The sequence below is a fragment of the Morone saxatilis genome, unplaced genomic scaffold (assembly GCF_004916995.1).
Source record: "Morone saxatilis isolate NCDOM2014 unplaced genomic scaffold, NCSU_SB_2.0 Contig0, whole genome shotgun sequence".
Lineage (NCBI taxonomy): Eukaryota > Metazoa > Chordata > Actinopteri > Moronidae > Morone > Morone saxatilis.
Window position 1 is genome coordinate 16,784,271 of NW_023339650.1, and position 22,893 is coordinate 16,807,163.

General features: G+C 39.2%; 1 protein-coding gene across 1 annotated transcript in view; it reads right to left on the reverse strand.

Annotated features, from left to right (window-relative positions):
• The window catches only part of gpr158a (G protein-coupled receptor 158a), a 59,409-nt gene that overhangs the window by 28,235 nt on the left and 8,281 nt on the right, over window positions 1-22,893 (reverse strand). Inside the window, exons 2-3 of the mRNA XM_035653527.1 lie at window positions 17,562-17,667; window positions 1,368-1,470 (exon numbers count right to left, since the gene is read on the reverse strand). Of these exons, the coding sequence (XP_035509420.1) occupies window positions 1,368-1,470; window positions 17,562-17,667 (209 nt within the window). The remainder of the gene's footprint in view (window positions 1-1,367; window positions 1,471-17,561; window positions 17,668-22,893) is intronic.

Below are 22,893 nucleotides of genomic sequence, written 5' to 3' on the forward strand. Positions count from 1 at the left end.
ACGCACACACACACACACACTGAGCTTTCATGCAGACTTGCACACATGAACACACATGTTTGTGTGCCTTTGCAGTACAGCAAACAGCACAAACAGGCAGAAGCAGACAGCCCAGATATCCAGCACTCTGGGAAAGAAATTGTGGAGCCTTTTTTGGTTTTCTGTGCATGAAGGGAAAATATTTGAGGGTAAAAAATAAGACCATCCAAAATATTGAGTGAAGGACGAGGGGAGGGTAATGGGTGAGAAAGGGGGTAAAATTGAGATGGACACAGTGGAACATGCTGCATGAGGTTTGAGTGGGATGAGACAGGAGGGAGAGTGGATCGAAATGAAAGTGTGGCAGCGAGAGTGATGGAGGGCAGGTGAAGACCACTGGGGTTCTGTGTGTGCAAAAGCCTTTTTTAATTAACTCAGACAGACAGAATAAACTGGGAAAGTAACCACCATTAAAAAGATATTTCCCATCTTGAACCTGATTAGCCTCCCCAGGTACAGGGCTACTTAAATTTTCAGACAGGGCAGTAACGTCTGTCTCTTTCACTGCCATCGTTATAAAATGAAGATGCTATAATCTAACATATAAGGTGAAAATATATAGTTATTCTGCAAACAGCTGATAGTCAACATTATGTGCAACTTTGACAGTCAGAAACTTATAAAATGAGCTCATCTGCTGCATTTCTACTAAATGAGAAGAAAATAGATTACATGAAAAGACCTCTCTCCCAAACAGGCTGCTTTGTTGTTTTTAACCTTTGCTGGCAAATTACTTTTTTAATTACTTCTTCTATTGGCTAAATTAAGGCTGTATTAAGGAGCACCAATTGTTTTATGATTTCCAAGTGGATTAATGGATTTGTTTAACCTTGATTGGCCTTGTAAAAACTGGTATTACTGGGTACAGCAGTGGTTCTCAACCTTTTTGGTGTCAAGTACCCCCAAATAAATACAAATCAGGCCGGGGGCCCCATATTTGATAAACTGTAATCTCAGGGATCCTCCTATATTTCACTCCTAAAAAATCCCTTTTAAGTTCATGTACATTTAAAAACCTGGAAACTAAATGGAAAACTCTTACTGTTCTTTACTGTCACATATCATTAAAAAGGTTTTTTGTCACCATATTTGGTTTAAAATTATCGTGACAAATTTAAAAGCTTTTACATGATTTTGAACGTTACATACTTTTGTATTATGTGTCCAAATGCTCACGGGTGGGTCAAATTGAATTCTGTAAAATTACTAAATGACCCAATGTGAGTTCTTCTGGTGTGTGACCACTTTACAGGGACTAGAAATTCTTATTATGACACATTAGTGACAATATATTTCATCTGTTATCACTAAAACAGTTCCTGACTCACTTGTAAAACCATTGACAGCCACTCTGTTGGGGTGGTAGAATCCTTTCTTGCAGTGGCACTTGTACTTGTCCAAGACAAATCCATGACCGTGGATCGGCAAACACTGTGAAGAGAAACAAACATAATGAACCACATAGAAAAGGCAGAGCATGCAATTTGAACTTGCATTTCCTTGACAATAAATTGTTGAAAAAATTCAAACTCATCATCTTGTAATACAGACTAATAAGACACCAATATAAAAGCAATTAAAATGTGTCACTACTGAACCAAAAGTAAAGTGGCTGTCGCTGAAAATCACTGAACAGAATGTGGGATCAAACGTCTTGTAGGAAGGACAAGGGTCTAATTATTTAAGTTGTGAGATTCGTCTCTCTGTCTAACTGTGCCTTTTCGCCACTCAATATTAAATTAGTGAAGCCTCTTTCATTTGATTGAAAGTCTGATAGAAAACAGACTGAGGGAGAGAAAACCACGAGGGGCGTCAGGGGGCATCTTTGGCAGACTCTGTGTGCTGTTTGCCAAATGACAAGATATAATTAATATCTAAATTAAGAACAGACTTATTTGCATGATTAAAGGAGAACCATTAATTCTATTTCTTGTGGGAATGAGATTCCATCTTCTCTTCTGTATGAACACATTTGGGTCATTGACATGAAGCTGTAATTTTTCTTGCTCTTGCTCTCTCCTTAAAACTACATAACAGTTTTATTTTCACACAACGTGAACATGTTTTTCTAAGCAGAGATGATAATGACTTATGAATCCCAAGAAACAACGAGCGTCCCAGAATAGCAACGGTAGTTCAGCTGACACTTGACACGCTATGAAGTGTTTGTGACCCGACTGTGAGATCTAGAGGCAAGGCCAGTGGCAGCGTCTAAATGAAGCATCAGTCACTGTGATGCTCCTCACAGCGGACTGGACTCTGCACGTCTTAAGAGGCAGCTATTTCTGACTATCTCTCAAGGTCCTTGGTGAGGTCTGAACGTATTTTTCAGTCTGAGAGTGAAGGCCCTCAGTCAAAGCCTTGGAGAGGCCGACCAGGGCTCAAAAGCACAAGGTAATTACCAGGTTACTGTTCTGCGAACAAGTTCCTCAAACAAATTCCACTGAGGAGACCAAAGCATTTAAAGTGGTACTACACAAATCTGTTGAAGATGTCTACTTGTTTCAGTGGTGACAGCCTTGAAAAAGGGTGAATCTGTGTACGGTACTCAAGGTACTGGAACTACGTATTTATATATGTATATTATAGTAAATTATACCAACAGATGTTTTTTATTGTATGTATTTATATATCTATATGTGTGTTTAAACATTAGCTCCAGATACCATCATGTATTGCATATCTTTATCACTTGTGATTTTTGGTAGATAAAAAGTCCCAGACACCATGAATTTTAATTAATTAACAATTCAAAATCAAATTAATTTAACACTATGTAGCAATAAGAAGAGTTTTATCATATCATATTAAATATATCCAGTCCAATACCACATTGAGGCAATATTTTTGGTTTGTGGTTGTACTTTCAACATTTTAAAGCTACCTTTTCAATTGCTAGGGGCAAATAGCTACTGTATGTGTAATCTATATAGAGCGTTTTAGCATCTTTCAGCTCATTGTTTTGATTTTACGATCTACAACTCTACTGTTTTGGTTCACTCTCACCACTCTCATCAACCTTGTTTGTTGTTTTCAACAATAAAAGTCTGATAAACCCACTGCACACTAACTGAGCAACAGCTAACGGTTAGCAAATATAGCTGGTAAACATGGTGGAGCAATTGAGGCAGATATTTCACTCCGGAAATGGTGATGACCAAAACATTGTGAGTGAATACTGGACTTACATTCCACAAGTTGCCAGAACACACAACTTCAAATTAATGGTAATATTGCTCTCTGTATGCTGGAATAGGTAACTAGGCAACTGTTAGTCTGTTAATGCTGCTTTAATCAAAGTATCCAACTCCTCTATGGATTAGATGGAGGAAAGTGATCATGTAGCCAGCAAGTGCAAGCAATAATGCCTATTCCAGAGAACAATGAGAAAGAATGTTTATATAATCTGATAAATGGTTTATAAGAATAATTTTATGTTGCATGAGCAATGCAGGTTTATGTTTTGTATGTCTTAATGTGCATTTGTGGGTTAGTGCTGCAAAGGAAACCAATTACAACCGATTATAACAGTTCAATACATTCTGCGGGTGTCAAGGTGTACATTTCATTTAGGGCGAATTGGATGAATTTGCAGGATAGATGTTCCACCAAATTGGTGCCTCACGTAAGGTTTCTGAGTTCTGTATCACTTCATAAAAATGTGCCTGGTGCAGCTTTAAATGAGCACTGTGGTGCAACGTGAGTCAGGTAACAGATTTCATCTCTGATTCCCCAACAGTTGTCTCCTCAGGACAGGTGAAGCGTGCTGCAGCTACTGCCTGCCACTGTTAATATGCCCACCTCTCCAAGACACTGGAAGAAACAGCCTGAGACAGGTGTGTGTGTGAGTATGCATATTTTCCGTGTGTGACAGGAAGAGCCAGAAATAGCCCTGGCATTGCATCCCACTCCTGCCTGCTGCTGTGATTGATGCGGGGGCTCGGATGTGGAGTATGTTGAACTCGGGAGCTGCCTCCCAGCTACCTACCACCAGTCACATGTGATCTTAGCGGCAGTGGTCCAGCTAGGGGCCAGGTTCATATCAACAAGCCATAAAGTGGAGCTTTTGGACCAGGTCTACACAGAGATAAGGAGCACCGGGGATGAATGTCAAGGTGTATGGTGAATTGATAGATCGAGGATGATTTCTGTCCTAAAATGAGATTCTAATGATTTGAAAAACACAACACCTGTTCTCACACAAATACATACAATATAGACAGTTGGTCAGATAAAACAAGAAGTCTCTGAAATTGTGATAAATATTTTACATATCAGACTAAAACATAACTAACTAAATGTGAAATACTGTCATGGTCTATTACAGGATTACATTATTTTCAAATATACAATATATACAGCTAAATCGTTTCTAATTATAAAGGAACATACTGTTCTAGTATTTCAACGAGAGCACATATAGGAAGTGATCTATTTCTATATGCATGACATATGCTATTAATTAAGTGTGATGATGTTCTGTTGATAGTGAGCAACTTAGGCAGCCATATTGTTCCATCCATAATGAGCTGAAGGCATCAACTGTTCTGCCAGGGAGCAAAAATCACATCAAATTAACTGATAATTAATTAGGTCAATATGATTGAGAATAATGTGTTTGACTGTACAGAATCTCTAATAGTTGTTTCTGATAAGATCTGACTTGGATGCAAGAAATAGATTTATTTGCCCTTTACTGTGACAAAAATAAATGAATTATGAAAAAATAGTGTGTCTGTTTCACTCCATCTGTTCCCGTTATCTTCCTGTGGATACAGAAATAAGATGATCCCCCTCATTTATTCTTTATGACAGTCACATGTAGCCGAGACACCTACAGCTTGTACTGTATGTCTCCAACGCCCCAGGTTTCCCCACCAGCGCCACTCGTTGTTGTTTACATCCCAGCTGTGGCAGCTGTCAATCATACACACTCTGACATGCTAATTGCCATGGTGACATGTGTGTGACCGCAAGCGAGAGCCTTTTTATCGGAGTGCGTCACGCTGTCAGACCAGCATGGTTCGCCTGCAACAGAGCACTTATAAAAGGGCCTCAGGAATCCAAAATAGACACAACACACACTCAGTCGCCCTCTTTCTTTCTCCCTAACTCGTATGCAATTTCTTATATCAATGCTGTTTGTACATTTGACATTGTGATCAAATCATAATTTAATAGTGAGCTAAATTCTATCAAAATCTAAAAATCACAGTGCTGACCAAATGGAAGTATATTTCTAAAAAAAACACCCCACTTTTGGTCTGAGGGTGTTCCATAATTTTGGCAAGATCTTTAGTTCCAATTAAGGGAAGTCTGTAGCGTATAATGATATTTTAGACCAGCGGTTCCCAACCTTTTTTGGCGACCCCTTAAAATAGGGCAATGTCTGCTTGCCTGGGCCTGGCTGTGTGCAACAGTGCATAAAGCATATCAACATGTTTTCGAGAAATTATATTTCATTATACACATTTTTACTGTATATACCACACTGCCCAGAATACATTAGTTTAAACCTAAATGACACTAATTCACCAAAAAGGAATATTGCAATAGATTTCCTGATTTTAAATTGTTGCAATTTTCTGAATAAAAAAGAGCATGCAAAGTATGTATTGTTTTAAGCATAATATGTGTAAATACTTAAAATAAATTCAGACTATAAATTCACCATAACTGCTACTCTATCTACTGTACATCATTAATGCAATAATCTACATTAGACTGCAGCACTCCCTGCATACAAATGTGCACACACTCGACATATTATTCCTCTTGACATCAAACACAGCAGTTCTCCTCACCTTTCTGTGACATGAAGCGGGGGAATAAAAACCAACTCCAAGAGTAACACTAATTGATGCGGAGGCCAGGCGTCTTCCACCTGACCAGGAAACCAGGAACTAGCTCAATGCTGCTGGCTAATTAGGGCCTGCCAAGGACTCTTCCTCTCTTTGAAAGAAGCCCACACTCTTCCGGTCCAACACCGTACCTAATCAACCACTAATAGGCCTCTGTAGATATTTGTAACGATCCTACAGAGTGAAACATAAACCCTGAGGAAAGCTCATTGTCCAATAATTACAGATTGAACTACAGAATGCATAGAAACGAAGCAAGAAGGAGCATATACAGTGCAGAGGTGTATGTGCAGTGTGCTGTAAACTGACAGCTCAAGATGTGTGTGAAGGCACCAGGGAAAGACGGTGTTTGTTTTAAAGGAAGGATAAAAAACAGTTCAGCATGCTCTGTTAAACACTGAAGATTAAATCAAATAAATGTACATGTATAGCAGATCTGTATATATTTTCATTTACACTTTAAGATAAAATCCCTCCTCATGGAGAGTATTATTCAGAAAGTGAAAATAATATAACGCAAGATTTATAATTGTAGACCCTTTGTGAGGGCTAACTCTGCTCTTATCTTTTACTTTTCTCTTGCTAGTTTCCAGCCTAATGAGGGATAAATTGCTGGAATGTCCTTTTAACTTGCACTAAAAGCAGAGCCTTAAGGCCAAAGCCTAGGTAGCTCTCTTACACTTTTAGCTCTTCATTTGGATGGGTTGCACACTGTTTTGGATGCACTTATTGGAAGTCCCTTTGGATATAAGTTAATGAAATGGGAACCAAAAGGCGGGATTCAGTCCAGGTCAACATTAATATAAAATGTTATTGTGACTTAATCTATGACATAAATTTTCTTTATTTCTTGGATAGAAATACAATAGGTGCTGTATGTAGAGAGTAACATGTATCAGGAGAAGAATTAGCGTCACAACAGGGAGAAAAATCTTCAATATTGAGTCAGTAAAAAGTAAAGTACAATATAAAGTGGTTTAAGTCAAATATCACAGTCCCTAACCCCATCCTCGGACTAATTAGCTGTCACTGAGAAAATAAACTACTCACTTAATGCTTCATGATGAATAGGTTATAAGTTACAACAGCAAGACTGAAAAGTGAACTAGTTTGTATATAGCTCTGTATATGAGAGAGAGAGAGCAAAAGAGACAGAAGCGAAAACAGAGAGCGAGAGAAATGAGTTGTGACGTCAATATATTTGCTTCAGGCTGGGTTCATGCATTTTTGGCTTTCGGCAGGGACTGGGCTAAATAAATTGGCGCTGGATCTGGTTCAGGCCACAATTTCAGGCCTGTGCATTACTCTAACTCAGACGTACAGACACACACAAGTCACAGTGCCACTGCAGGGAGCTGGATGGCTGTGGCTCTGTGCTCAGAGGGACAGCGAGACACCACACAGCCAGGCCTTTAAATGAGGTCAACTAGCAGGAGTTAGCCAGAGCAGAGCTGCCTGGACAGCAGGGGCCTCGCTTTGGGTGCAGTCCAAAGACCAAAGCCTAAACACCAGTGAGATAAACACTCTGGCCTAGAGGGAGCTTAACATTGCCATCAGGCTGAGACTAGTACACACAACAGACACCACCGGGATATTGCTTTCATAATCACATTCACAGCTTATGTAAGTGTCAAAGTGAACCAGCCGGCAAATATTTATTCAATGTTAGCACGCTAAATTGCACAGTAATGTTGACTCTTGCAACTTGCAACAGACAGCCCTGCAAATAGATGTACCACTCGCGTACGTAAGAACACTCATGCCAGAACAAGGACAATGAGCATTCAACATGCACAAAGTTTTCTGACATCCTGACAGCAGCCTCCAGCGACAACGGGCACGAATAGTGTCGTTGGGTGAAGAAGAACAGGGAAATCTGCGGCGGTTTTCCACTCACCCTACATAACTCTCCTCATATAACTGCAGCAGTTCTTCCTTAATTCAAACCCCTGTCATCCAAATGTGTAGCTTGAAAATGATTCAAGTAAGCCGGATTGTGTTGGTTTTAAGTTCCCAAAGTTTAGGCGTTCTTTAATGTTCTTATTTAAATCCACAGCTGATTCCTTGTAGTTGAGTGTTTGTAAAATCCACTGTCCGTCTGACCCATTGCAGGCCATTAATGCTGACTTTGTTAATGCAAAATGGAGAAAATGTGTTACTATCATATGTGAAGGAATGTAGAAAACATTTTGGATTCAGCACTACACATGGAAAAATCCTGGATAAAGAGGTTGTTTGCTGACCTTGTAAAAATACAACTGCTTTTGTCCCTATATTATATAGCTTACTGTGGCTTATGGGAATGAGATTTGGGTAGCAATCGAAAGAATTTAATTGCGAATCCAAGCAGCCAAAAATAGTTTGTCTGGAATCGCCCTCAGGGACACAGTGAGTAACTTCAGTATCAGCAAGAAGCTCGGACTAGAACCCTTGCTCTTTCATGTTGGAAGGACCCAGTTGACATGTACAGATCATCTGATCCTCCTGGATGCCTCCCAGTGGAGGTATTCCGAGTCCAACTGGGAGGAGACGCCGTGGCAGACCCAGAACACAATGCATTATACATCCCTACTGGTCTGGGACCACCTCAGGATCTCCCAGAAGGAGCAGAGGATATAGCTGAGGAGAAGGATGTCTGGGCTTGTTGCTCAGCCTTGCATGGACCCAGATAAATGAATGAATGAATGTGGAATGTGAAAAACAAATTATTGATTTGTTGGATTTTCTGTCTGTGTAGAGACATTGAGGCTCAGTGCAGGGTTAGGGTTATGTAAACAGCTTCATCAGACCTAAACTGAAGTGAAGGCAGGTTGCTTTTGTGTATGTAAACCAAGCTACCGTCACTCTATTACTTATTGTCTGTATGCCTCATTCTTTCTCTGTCTATTTCTATCTTCTGTAAGCATACGGCTGTACTCATTTCACATCCAATCTCATGGGTCCCTAGACAAATGTTACCTCTACATTCCACTTTTTTCCAGTCCTCCCTGGACTGAATGTTTGCTTTCTGTCTCGGTTTACCGTGTGCTGCTAAGTCTGGGCAGAGCGGCTGTAAGACTGCGCCCGGGGGCGAGTGTACTCAAGTCTTCAAAGTGTTTCCATGTAAATTCAGAGTTCCAACATTATCCACAGAGCCAATTAGCAGGACAGTGGTTAAGGAAGGGCTGTACTGCCGGGGGCCGGGGGCCAGAGTTAAAACCAGAAGTGTCCTGTGATCTCTCGTCCCACTGCGTTATGGCCGACAGCCGTCAACCTTCATGTTTTCATCTCCAGTACCCCTAAGGAGGCAGGACTGCGGGACACAAAGCATCTCACTACTCTTTAATGTGGGATTTGAATTTTGTCTTTCAGTGGTTTCATTTATTGGTAACACAAAAATGTCCTGGATGACAGAATAGTGCAAGCAAACTGGATCTGAACTGAATATTTTTTTGGCTGATTAGATGTGGGCAATTTTACAGAAAATATTCAAAGTATACTCAAGAATTCTGACCCAGACTGTTTTGGCACGACGTGGTATTGGATGTTTAATTTCCGTGCCGCTTTAAAAACATTTAAAAAAGATTTGTTTTTCTTTCTCCGGCAGTGAAAACTTTATAAAACTGTCTCCAAGATGTAACACTCCATCCATCTGCTGAGCCACCGACAGATATACATCTCATCTGCTCATCCATAATCTTTCTTCCTACAGTGGAAAGAAACCCACATTTATTGCCTTTTTTTTTATTTCCTGGCCATGAGTAGGACTTTATGTCCAGCTCTCTCTTCTACTTTACTACAATGCTGCATAATTCACAAAAGGATTTGCTCAAATTGAAGGGGGAATTTAAATCTGCTGGTGCACAGCAGTATTCTATTGCCTTCCTATCAAGCACCCTTATCAACTCTGAAGCATAATCACAGCTTTGGTGAGATCACTGTAGATAATTAGCAATTACCCTATTTATAGGCTCCTGAACATAATCTAATAGGCAACATAGCAAGGAATGTAGTTAATTAGGATGCTTCAAGCCCTTTCTCTCCACCCATATAGCTAAAACAAGATCAGCAGGTTGAAAGGGCCACGGCTTGGTGTGAAACTACTCTTTACATGGGTCCCTTGTGGGAATCCCTGCCCCACTACGATTCTGTGCTTCTAACGGAGGGGGGAAATCCCAAGATGCTAAAAAGCTATTTTTATCTTACAATACGCGGCTGGGCCTGTAGATGAAGGGGTAAGCATTTTTGTTGAATGAGTGTAGAGGGAACACTTGGACGGGGAAGCTGTCAGAGAAACAGGCAGATAAATGTTACTCACCATTGCTCAACTGATGTGTATCACATTCACAAAGGGGGTTCGGGAGTTCACAGCATGCAGCATGTCAAATGAACAATTAAGTCCCATTGAAGAAATACGTATTTGGACGTGACATACAATCTATCTATCTATCTATCTGAACACATAAATTCCTGTATTCATTATTATTTATCAGGGATAAAAACTCTCCTTTTTGTAAGCAAAATCTAATATATATAGTATAAAGGAGATATTTTTAACAATTTGTTTCATTTTCAAGACAGAAATAATTGTGCTGTAGAAAGTTTCAAATTTTTGCAATGGCAGAAAACTCCTTTTAGACTAAGAAACTTCAAAAGCACATATACAATAGATAACTGTGTTCTGGGATACAACACTACACTACTTAAGTTAATATGAGAAACAATTTAATTATACATGTTATTTATTTCAGCGGTGGAATACTGGTTGGTTCATTCATTTACAGAATATCTGCCATTTGGAGAAAAAAAAGATGATTTGCTAACACAAAAGACAACTCTTTATGAGACGGAATGAGGCCTAAAACCTCTGCATGCAAATGAAGCAACATTTCTAATGCCCAAATCAATCTTCTTTGTGTCACACTGATTAATGAATTTCAGTGGGCAATCATTTTTCAAAGCGTTTTAAATGAATCCCATCAATCCAACTTGCCATTCTCAGACTGGATGAACCAGCCAAAATAAGAGAACTTCTGGCTCTTGTGCACTCAAAACAAGCTAGTGGCTGAGCAAAAGTGTACATTACACTCTCCTGGTAATGTATGTTCTTCTGTAGCCATTTCCATGTCTTGTAGATAAAGGATTTGTTATAATAGCTGCCAATACAATACACAGCCTTTCTCTAATCTTTGTAAATTATAGGCAGCTGCAAGTGAAGATTGCAGGACAAGAGACAATGAGATGTAATTCACAGAAACAAAGCATGACATGAATGGCTCAGGTTGTAGGTCACCACTGGTTCAATAGCAATCAGCTTTTGTTTTAATCCAGCAGTAATTGTTCATGAACGGTGGACAGATTTTTTGATCTATGTCATTATGTCGGTGTAGGCCACTTGTAATAATCACACTGAGGCGAAAAAAGTCAATTTACACATTTACTGTAGAAAATAACATTTTCAAATAGCTGCTAACAAACATATTTCTTGAAGGACATGCTTTAGCTAAAATAATGTTCCCCCTCATTCTCCTCTGTATGTTCAGCAATGCCGGTTTCTTTAAAAGCCAGTTTTATCAACGGAAGCTGAGAGAAAGTCATTAAGTGGAAAAGTGGGAACAATAACCTGATTGCAGTGGAGCTAAAATTGTTGAAATTGAAAGTCAAAAAATGTATTATAGGGCTAAGGCTTGTTTTTTGGTTAAGGTTAAGGACAACAAGGGGCCACTTTTCTGTGTGCAAAAACGGGAGCGCAAGAGAGAGAGAGAGAGAGAGAGAACTGAAGAGAGCAGAAGGTGAGAGCAGGGGGGTAGCAGCGGTTGTTTAACACTGATGGCGTTATTAATTCAGCAGCACAAGGTACACAGCGGAGAAATCAGCCTGTGATGGAGATGATAGCCGGCTGGACCAGGACAACCTTGTGAACCAAGGTCAAGATGTAACAGTGATTCAACAGACAGAGCTGGAATATCCACTTCAGCTTTTCAACAACAGAAACAGCACCACAGCGAGGCAAAAATAAACCACACATGCTGTTGAGTGTACAAAACAACCAACACCATCAAATGTCCCCTGCCACACAGTGGTTTGACACCTATTTTGTGGTGTGTTTTGGTGTGGAGAGTCAGTCCTTTGCAGCCATATGGGATGTTAGCTTTAGCACTAGAATCAACTGAAATTAAATAAATTATAACACTTTCACTCTGGCAAGAGTTTGAATCCAAAATTGCATTTATTAACAGAATATTTTAGCAAATACATTCTGGAAAGTGAAGTGGTACACCACTGTCACCTCTAAAATGTGTGAATGTGTGGACTGGAAATGCTACAAGAAGAGGAAAAGAACAAAAAATAACAGGAACCAACAGGATTCATCCTCTGGGGACCTGATTATCTGCTCAAAATATGGTTGTTAAGATTTTTGATTGTGGAAGTGGTGGACTGACATTACCATCCCCAGAGCATCACCTCTATGGCTAAAAAAAAGGTGGAAACTAGATGGTTTAACCTCAGACTTCAGAGCAGCAGTGGTAGTCTACAAATCAGCTGGCAACCCTGTGTACCGTCACTGATATTAAACAAAATCTGAGTTTTACATTTTCAGATTTAAAACTCCAAAAATCCATGTATTATGACACTGCGTCTGGTCAAAATCTGATGTTTCCATATCATTCTTAGTTTCTAAATGTTCATTTCTGAGCTGTAGTCCTCACACTTTTCTCACTCAGCAGCCCTTAACAAGAAACGGCGCAGATTCAGGAGTCCTTGTCGTGCCGGCTGGAGTAATCATTCAGGTTATGTGTCACTGCCTTTCACAGGCTACAGTCCCCCAGGGCTCCACCACTTGTTCTAAGCAATAAGCTAATTGATTGAAACATTCATCATCATCCACAGCCGCCTTCTCATATGAAAGGTGCCTCCAGGGCGGCAAAGTCCTAGACTTTTGAAGAACGGTGAAACACACTAATGGAAGTGCCATTAGTAAGAGATGAGAGGTGGGGAAAAAAAGACAGGAAAACATCGGCCTCCAACAGCATGTATACACCTTTTCAACAGGAAATTAAGTCCAGATTGTAGTTGATAATCTTTGGGCTCCATGCTTGGCTATGTAATGGCTTCACTTTGATAGGCATAAGTCATAATCAAAGAAAATACAATGTTTGCTCTCGGCCTAATAAATTCAGCGACTGGTCTGCAGTCAGAGTTTATCAGTAAATTGATTGCTATATATTCTCCTTGACAGCAGTGTTGGCAAACTCTGGTTGATTTTCTATAATTCATTGGTGTTGTATGCAGTGCCTATTTGCAGAAACAACTGATTAACAAAAATGTATATATAAATTGATATATTGTTTCTTTCCTACTCTTAAATGTATCTACGCTGCAGCATTTCATGAAGTCCTTTTTGTCGATGGTTAAAGGTGGGGTAAGTGATTCTAGGTAATGCAATTCTATATATACACTATTTTTTTTAAATTCATACGATATCTCCTCATGATCCACTGCCGCTACCATTTTTCCTGGCTTTTATTTTTATTTTTTTTATTTCTTTAGCAGGGACAATGCACATTAATCAGCATTGCAGTTTACACGTCAATGTAAATGTGCCCGATTTAGCTAATAAGCTGATTTTCATCTGTAGTCCCTGGGCAGGTTATAACAAGTTAGTGCCTAATGTCATCAGTACAGTGCTTCAACAATACAATATAATACATAAACATATTACAAAAGTGACAGAGATATATAAAAACAGTGAGATTATGTAAAGGAAGTGCCAGAGATGAGGTAATAAGATTAATAATGGCTGAAAGTTTGGCTTTCCAAGCCATGTCTGTTCCAGTAGTGGGTAGTCTACCTACTGAACTAAACGAGTGCACCAATTACCTAACTAAACATAAACTCAAGATATCTTTAAGGCATCTCCCGCCCCTCAAACTTTTGTCAAGCAAGTTGTCAGATGATCTATGAAACGCAATCTACACACTAACCCATCTGTCACCTCAACCTGATCTTGTCTTTTATATAGCTAGGGTCAACTATGGCAGCACTGGAAGAAAAAACTAAGTAGGGTTTTGTGAATATGATCATATAGAAAGAATTAATGAAATCTGTTTTTAAATAGCATTGCTTTCGAACAACCATAGGTTTCTGACACTGTTGGGATATTGTATTTTTCCTTTCAACAGTCCAAGTCTCATTTTGTTTTGCCTTCGTCTGCTTGCCTGGTGAATCAGTCATCCATAGCATCTGCCTCCATCTGAGTTTGGGCTGCCTGCATGCTTGGCTGGGCAAACAGCAGCTTGAGAGGCAGGATGTGAGGGGAGGCCAGGGAGCCGGCTGGCTGGCTGGCTGGAACGGCTGCATTTTGTCAAATTCAATTGCTGGAATGGTGGCACTTAAAACGCTGCTAAGGAGCAGAAGAACAACAGTGGATGTGTGATGAAAGGAATTCACTGATGCTGGATAAATCCTGTCAGAGTTGTGCATGCAAAACAAAATGTGGCGTCTACATGTAAGTGGAAATGTTGCAAATGCTGTTATAAAGAGCATCTGAGGGTGGAATGGAAATGTGACTACGTCAGTGAATCGCTTAAGTAAATAAACTGCTCCAGCTCCAACTAAACTAACTGCTTTGTTTCCAATAAAACAAAGAAAATACTCCTACCGTGGATCTATAGCAGCCTGAAATGATTGTCTCTTTTATTTAAATGGCCCCAAAGAAACCTATTAAACAACAAATTGCTGCACATGTGGAGGGAATACCTGCATGAGAAAGAAAATACAGCAATAATAAAATCCCAGTTTGCAAATACAGGGCATCCCTTCCATTGCTGTTTTATCACATTACCACACACACAAGGCCCTGCAAGACTTGATTACACTGCAGTCGTGCTTTCTATTCATAGCTGGAGAAACATCAGCCTCCCACGTCACCTCTGATTTACCTGGTCGTGCACTCTTACACATAAAAAACTGGGAAAGTCAAGATACAGTTCAAAGCTAAGATTTATATTCCACAGATTTAGACATGGCATTTTTTGTCAGCTTTCTTTCTAAAACACTTGTTAACTGTGAACGGACACCAACGTTTGCTTTAATGTGAAGTCCAGTTCAGTATCTGTTGCGAGCCATTCCTCTATCGGGTTGATTGCCACCACGGCCACCACGTGGCCCTCCACGACTTGAGCTGCTGTACTGCTGGCCGGGAAGGTAGGTTGTTAGCTGACGGGAAGACACAAAGATGGTGTTCTGCACTTCTTATTTGCAGAAGACTACTATTATATGAGGGATGTTGTGCAATTTATGAATTACAATACAAACTCTTACACATTCACAAGCGATAACGAGGTGGTTAAAATCACTGCTGCTCTTCTTATCTATGTTGTTTATCTAGCAGATAATGAGCTCCTGTATGATAAACCTGTGATGCAAGACAAGACAATTCCTGGCCACAACAGCTTTCATCATTCAGCTGTAAGCAAGCACACTCACACTAACACACTCCTGCACTGTAAGCACGCAGAGATCATTCTTTTGCAAACCCAGCTAAAATCTATACCATCAACAATGTATTTCTCTCCTTGTAGCCACCTTACACACACACACACATACACACACTATGTCAAATGTCCCTCGCATTGACTATCCACGGAAAGGTGGAAGTATTCAGACAAAGAGAGTGATTAATTATTTAAAGAGGCTCACTGCAATCCATTACATCACATGCATTATGAAGCAGTCTGATCTACAGCACCTCTTCAAAATCTATCGCTCTTAACGAAGAGACTGCACCGGCAAGTACGAAGCATCGAGGCGCTTTTAACAGAAGGCTAGCTGCTAGCCAGACAGCAGTGCCCTGTGCTGAAAATAAAGATTACTATCAAAGCAGGCAGAAAGTATTAATGACGTGATTAAAAAAAAAAGTTTTAGCAAAGTTGTCAGTTGGAATATAATAATAATAATAATTGGCCTAAGTTCGATTTTTTCTCCCTCTCCTGTTGAAAAGAATAAAAATATATACATTCAGTATATACACATCTCTAAAAGTGGCTACAATCAATATTTTTATATTAATAATGAACCACATTACTGTACACTATACCTACCCAGCACTAGCCGATGAACATAGTGGAACATTTAGCAGCTAAGCACTCAGGTGTTGGGTACAGACCAAAAAATAGAGCTAAAAGAGAGACTTTTTGACCATGAAAACAACTCTAAATTAATGATAATGTTGCTCCAGGACTTAAAGGACCAGTGTGTAGGATTTATTAATCTAATCGTGTATTTGCAGATTCCAACTCACTCGCTTCACCCTCCCTTTCCAAGCGTGAGGGAGAAACTAGGGTGGCCATAAAACACATAAAAAATGCAAACGCATGGTGGCCTCCGTAGATAAAAAAAGGCTCAATCTAAGGTAACAAAATCTTAACGATTCTTATTTTCAGGTTATTTTAATGAAAACAGACCTATGAATATCATATACCATTTCTGTCAATAGACCCTTCTTATTGTTACACACCGGACCTTTAATAATATGTGAATAGGCAATTATTGCCAAATATTTCGACATTTAAACTTTAAAGGTGATTAGTGCAATTGTTTACAACTTGTTTCATCTGCTCCCAGGTGACCGAAATACAGTAATTGGGAAAGTGTGAGCCATACAGCCATCTAAAAACAAAACTTTTTTTACTTGCAAGTTGTATTAGTTGCTATTAGTTCCCTTCTAGATAGCATTATTGAAAATAGAAATGAATGACAGTTCCCTCACTCAAAATGGAGGATATGATTATTTGACATCCTCTTAAAAATAGCAGAGTGCTGAGAGTTTTATCATCCTGTCCAAGAGCTCTGCCCACATGTTCCAAAGCCTTGAGACAGCCTATTTTTCATAAGCATAAAAATGGCCAGGGCTATTTTCTTCTCTGCCAATGATGAACACGTTTCCAATTCTCCACCTCCATTCACATCACTTTAATTTTAAGTTAAACATATTTCTTGACCCTGTTAAAAAATACCTATAAGATTTGGAACCAAGTATAGTGCGTACTGTATCTCTGTTAGTTGTCTAATGTTTAAAAAATGACTCAAAACTGTCAATTAAGTGAACCTTGGTCCATTTGGGCCCATCTGGCCACCTAGTCTTACACAAAACTGAACACATCATACTTCATAACAATAACCTTGATAGAGATAATAAGGTGGGTGGAGGAGGTGCAGGTGTGTTTAACAGAGGATTTAGGTGTGACAAAAACAATATTTTTTCACAGCAAACTTAACACACCAAAGGATAAATTTATATGGATGAATATCAAGTGATTATTTGCACAATTGTAACTATTAGTGTAAAGCAAGCAAAGTACTCACTGCAACTGTGATCTGCTTTGGAAAAAAGTCAAACTGATTCCCCAAATAAATATTTCTTATCTTAAAAGAGATGTTTAAAAAAGACATTTTCATGTACATCATTTTAAAAGATTGCCTATAGTGTCTAAGTGGTAGTGAATTGTAACAGTATCATTAAAGAAGAATCTGCTTACCATCCATTCGTCACCAGATGTACAGATTTAGTGCTTTTCCATTTAGTGGCTTGTGGAGATGTGACTGAATGTGTGTACGTTACAGTTCAGTTTTCAAGAGAGAATCAATCTTCTGTCTAATCCGCATGTTCGGCACACTCACCTCCATAGTGGTCGCATTGCATCGATGGGTTCCAGCAAACCAGCCATCAGTGGAGCACTGGTCGATATCAACATCCTGTAGATTAATGTCAACGCGCACCACGCCCCTGCAAGACAGGAGGACACCATTAACCCGGCTGTTGACGAATTAAGAATGTCAGTGCAAACTGGGGGATGCTGCTTTTTTACAGGTTGTATCCCCTACAAGTTTTGAATAATTACACATTTTCTCAAATATAGAATTTGGGGAAATGACTATTAGCTTAAATTTGATAAATGCATGATTGGATGTGAGTATTGTGATGGAAAATAACTCTTAACTAAACTAAAAGGGGCATTGAAACATAGAAATGAGGCCGGATGCAGTGGGAAAAAGTACAGCACAATATCATACTGAGAAAAACAGAAATCTAATGTTTGGTTTGGTATTTGTGTGGTTAAAAAGGGTAGGAATGATTATTTTCTTAGCCACTTTTTTGCATGTAAGGTACACAGAGGTAAATCTTCTAAACCACCAGAGATGTGAGGCAAAGGGACAAGTCAAGTGCAAGGTGTTCTAAACACAATGTGAAGTTAGTTTAGTAGAAGTAGTTTAATTTTGCCCTCTTATCAACAGCAGCAGTGACACAGAGCTCATGCAGTCATTTAAGGTACTTTAAAACTGTCAGTGCCTCCTTCACAGTGTCATAACTCAGTCAAATGTGAACACATAGCCAATGAACATCTATAAATCTGCTTAGAAATCATAGAAAAAAGGAGTCCAGACTCCAAAAGTCCAGAACTTGCCTGAGAATCATCAAGTTTTTTTAAGCATCAACATAATCCATGATGATAGTTGTCTGTACATTAATGGGTGCACTGCAAACAGCTAATTCTGCATATTCTTAATGCTGCCATTTTGTCAAACTGACTCTATGGCAACATTACACTCCTTGTTTACACCTCCCATAGCGCCCAAGAGGACGGGAAATTTACAGCAAATGATTGATTTAATTTTTCAAACCACACGTGTGACAGGCTATAATGGAAAATCAGAAAACAATATGGATTGCTGAGTTACTGTAAAAACTGTAAAACACATGTCCTTTTTGGGAAACAGAAAGAAATTGGTCCACATCTTAATCTCTTCTGTTCCTGCTCAGCTGAAACTCAGCCTGACAGAGAGACGATAAACTGCAGATAGATCACTTAACACAACAAAACACTCAACGGCAGCTTGGAAAGGCCGGAGTCTTTGCTCCATTTTGGCCAGCTGAGCCAGGCAGGAACTTCTAACTGGGCTGCTGAGGATTTACACTTACTTAGCTGCCTAAAGCTCTATGAAGAGAAGGTCAGCGTCTCTGATTCTGAAGGTCAGTCTCTCTCTGATTCTGACACTGGTGTGGCATATGTCTTTTCTACCTAACAGCTGCGGCACACCGGACAAACCAATAGCCGAGTAAGAAAAAGAAGCAAGTATACAGCATATATCAACTGTTTTATTCACTTTGTTAAATACAAGACAATACATTTCAGACATGTGCATTTCAGCAAGAACCCCTGAACTGTCTCTTGGCGACCTCAGCCTACATACAGGCTTCCCCTTCTGGCATACATAAAGATGGAGCGCAGCCCGAGGCTAATGTTGTTAGAAAATCTATACCGACTTTAAACTTTATGGAAGACTTGCTCAAAAGTTATTGCCTGTAAGAGTCATGACACAAGAGATATTGTGCACCAATGAAAAAAGGCATTTCTCTGATCCAGCTTTCGGCATGCACAAGTTTCTCCATACAATACAACCTCACATACATTTGCATACAGAACAACTGATACAAAAGTAAAGTGGATGTTCTTGTATAGTTTTTAACAGGAAGTATAACCTTAGAAAGACAAAGGGCAGCAGCTGAATCAGTGCCGTAATCTGTTTAATCAGACAAAACCTGGAGCTGCTTCACTGACAATAAATCAGTGACTGACTTTGTAATAACCTTTAACAGCCCTGATGCTTGTTTGAGCATCAAAATCACATGGGTTTTATTTTCTTTTAGGATTAACAGATAAAAAAAGGTAAATTTCAAGGATATGTGTTTCATAAGCACGGGGAGGGACTTATTTATCTTTAGTTCAGGCTGGAAATCTGTTATAGGGTTGACTTCTCTTTTAGAGTAAGTGTTAAGTTCATACCAGTGATCACTGGTTAATAAGGCTTTAATTGGAGTGCTATAATTTGTATTATTAATGCCCCCCAGTGCTGCTTTGTTAAAGAGCCCTTAGTCGCCTCAGGAAGATATTAATGGAGAACATTATTAGCTGATTTGTCATGTTCTCAAATGGACAACTCTTTTCACGCCTTACTCTACTCTTCTTTGCAGTTTTTACAAACAAATACAAATGTCACTAAATAATTGCACTATGCGTGACACGATCCTTTGGTTTTTAATTTAATCACTTGCACAGTAATAATGAACTGGACTGTTGCTGCGTCTAATAAAACATGACTCAAAATACAAGATCAGAACATGAGAATTAAAAAGATTATCATGATCTGTTGTTGTGTTCATGGTCGGTTTTTGAGGCTATATATGATTAATGCAAATGAGGAAAACATTTAAAATCAACAACTCCATATAACATTAAGTGGTCTCACAACTTTGTCTCCATTTCCCCCAAAATTAGAAACAAATTAGATAGGAAACTTCCCTAAGAAATGATTAGGAAACTATGGACCCATAAACTGAAGGGTTGTCTATATATAATGTGTCTCCACGACAGGCTCACATAAGTAATGCATTTAAATCACATTACAAAGCAGCAACACAACTGGGTAGTTAGCAATATTATATAATAGCCACTGTAACTGAAAGAACAGCGTACCGGCAGCACAAACTTCAGCACCACTCACAGTAGCTGACACTGGATCAGTTCACATAATGCATTTATCTAGAATATTCCATCTGTGAGTTGGCATACAATTATATTCCAGGTATTATGAAAAAAGACAACTAAGGGAATGTACTGATGTTAGCTGGGACACCGAGGCATGTAAACACATTGTCCCATCTCAGTTTTGAGAACACAAAGTGTGGTTTCCATAGTAACGCTTCAGTCAGAAAAGCTTCTTGCAGACACTTAGCGAAACAACACACCAGACAAAAAGCGGCAGAGGGTGTTGTCAGTGTTGCTTTATCACTTTGAGGAAGAAAGAGTCCAAGTTTTCTGTAATTAAAGAAGAGAAGGCAGAAGGTACTGCAAGCTCACTACTGATCTATATTAAGCCTTTTTAACAGCAGACATTTTGACATATCATAGCAGAAAAAGCACAAGTGTGATTAATAACAATAATCACCTGGTTTACTGTGATATTGACAATGAGGAGCTATGATTAGTTTAACTGGTCACACTGGTGCTTTTTTTGCTGCTGTGATAAATCAAAATTTCTGCTGTGAAAAATGTCAGTAAAAACTGATATTTCTGATATATTTGTTTAATAAAAATGGAAAACAATTGTTTCTGATTGGCTGATTGTATTAGAAGACACCCGTCAAGAGTTCGACCCGCCCCTTAATTAGTGAGAAAGTTACATTAAAGGAACCATAGCAACAGTAGCCTACTGTGGCTGTCTTACTATCTGTTACTATGGCTCACTAACCGGCCATAGCGACAAATAGTCTTCTAATCTTAAATTAACTAATGTTAGAAAAATGTTAGCTATCTAGTTAATAAGAGTTGATGTAAATGAGCTAGCTTTCAGATGTAACTAACTACCTAACAATTGATGTATAGATTAGCTAGCTAGTTAGCAAGTGTTTTTAACTAAGTGAAGTAGCTAACTTAAGATGTGACGTTTATCTTTATCTTCGGAAAAAAAATGTTTTATAATAATATACGTACCTAGCACTTAACATATTGAAGTATAGAAAAGAAGAAAGTTGACTGAGGCTTGCTTAACTGTTATTGGAGCACATGGGGAAACTTAGGAAGGGTCAATTTTATCTCAATCTCGGTTATTTTCATATATCAGCTCGTCTCCAAGTGTATTATTATTATTAAAGCTTGGGGCCCTTATTGATCGCCTAAGTGGTCAATTGCATTTAGTAAAATGCATCATCTAAATGTCAACAGAGGTAGACAAGACAGGTAATAATGCACGTCTGAAAAGAATGCCCCGATTATTTCATTTGATATTGTGCTTTAGTAATGCATATTCACAAACTTTTACAGTGGATGCCTTCTTTGTCCAATTGGTAATCACAGCTTGATTATTATAACCTATTTCGCAGGATAAATAAAAGCTCCATAGTGGAAGAGAAGTGGTTAAAACCTTATATTTCTACTTTCTAGGGCTCATAATATGCAGCACTTACTTGCTATGCCAAAATACATCTTTAGTTCTTTAAAATATTGACAATGTGGTGCATGTCAGAACATGTCAATACCTATTAATATTTAGATCATGATATACAATCACTGGCATCACTCAGAGGCCATTATTCTGTATGTCCATCTAGATTTCGCTTTCTTAGCAAATGCACACACACACACACACACGCACACACAAAAATAGTGCTGGTGTGGCATGCTCTCCAGCTGTATAGGAGCTAGTTTACTATATCCAGCTCCCAGTAGACACCAGGGTGAGTGCAACGCTCTCTTTTCCTGTACTTCTGTTATTAATAACTGCTGCTCCGGTCCTGCCTTGGGGCAAACTGACCTCGCTGTTTTCCACTGCACTGCTGGTTGTTTTGCTGAGAAATTACCTCCGTTCCAATTCTCTGTTATGTAATACGTAGGAAACAGTCACACTGAAACACACGCAGCCCAAGAACAGGACCATTTATTTCAGATGTAGGATTCATCAAAATGTCTGTTTCACTGGCAGCTCAAGCATTAACATTTGGTTTTGCTTGTGAAACTGAGTCTATACAAAGAAAAAATAGCCTCTTTTATCCATTTTTTTCCCACAATAGCCTCCTCTTTTTTTCTACTGCTTCCAACTCTCCAGGCAATATTTAGCATCACAGCCAAAGTGGACATATGGCGTATAAAATAGCTTGTGAAAGAAAAAGGGAAAAAAAGAGCACGTGTGCTAGGCCTGACAGCAGCTAAAAATGCGTGCAGCACAAAGACTGGGTCCTAATTTGAAAGTGGCAACGAGGAACATGGGCAGAAGCATCATGGTGGCCATCAAGGCTCTTGGGCATAAAGACAGGATTATCACAGAGAGCAGGAGATAGTGGTGCCCCAGGAAACAGAGTGCCCTCTCCTTTCATCCTCCATTCTTTGTGGGTCTAAAGGCCAGGTCAGCAAAGAGAGGAGCATCCCACCAGCAGGGGCTCTGGTCTTTCTGACAG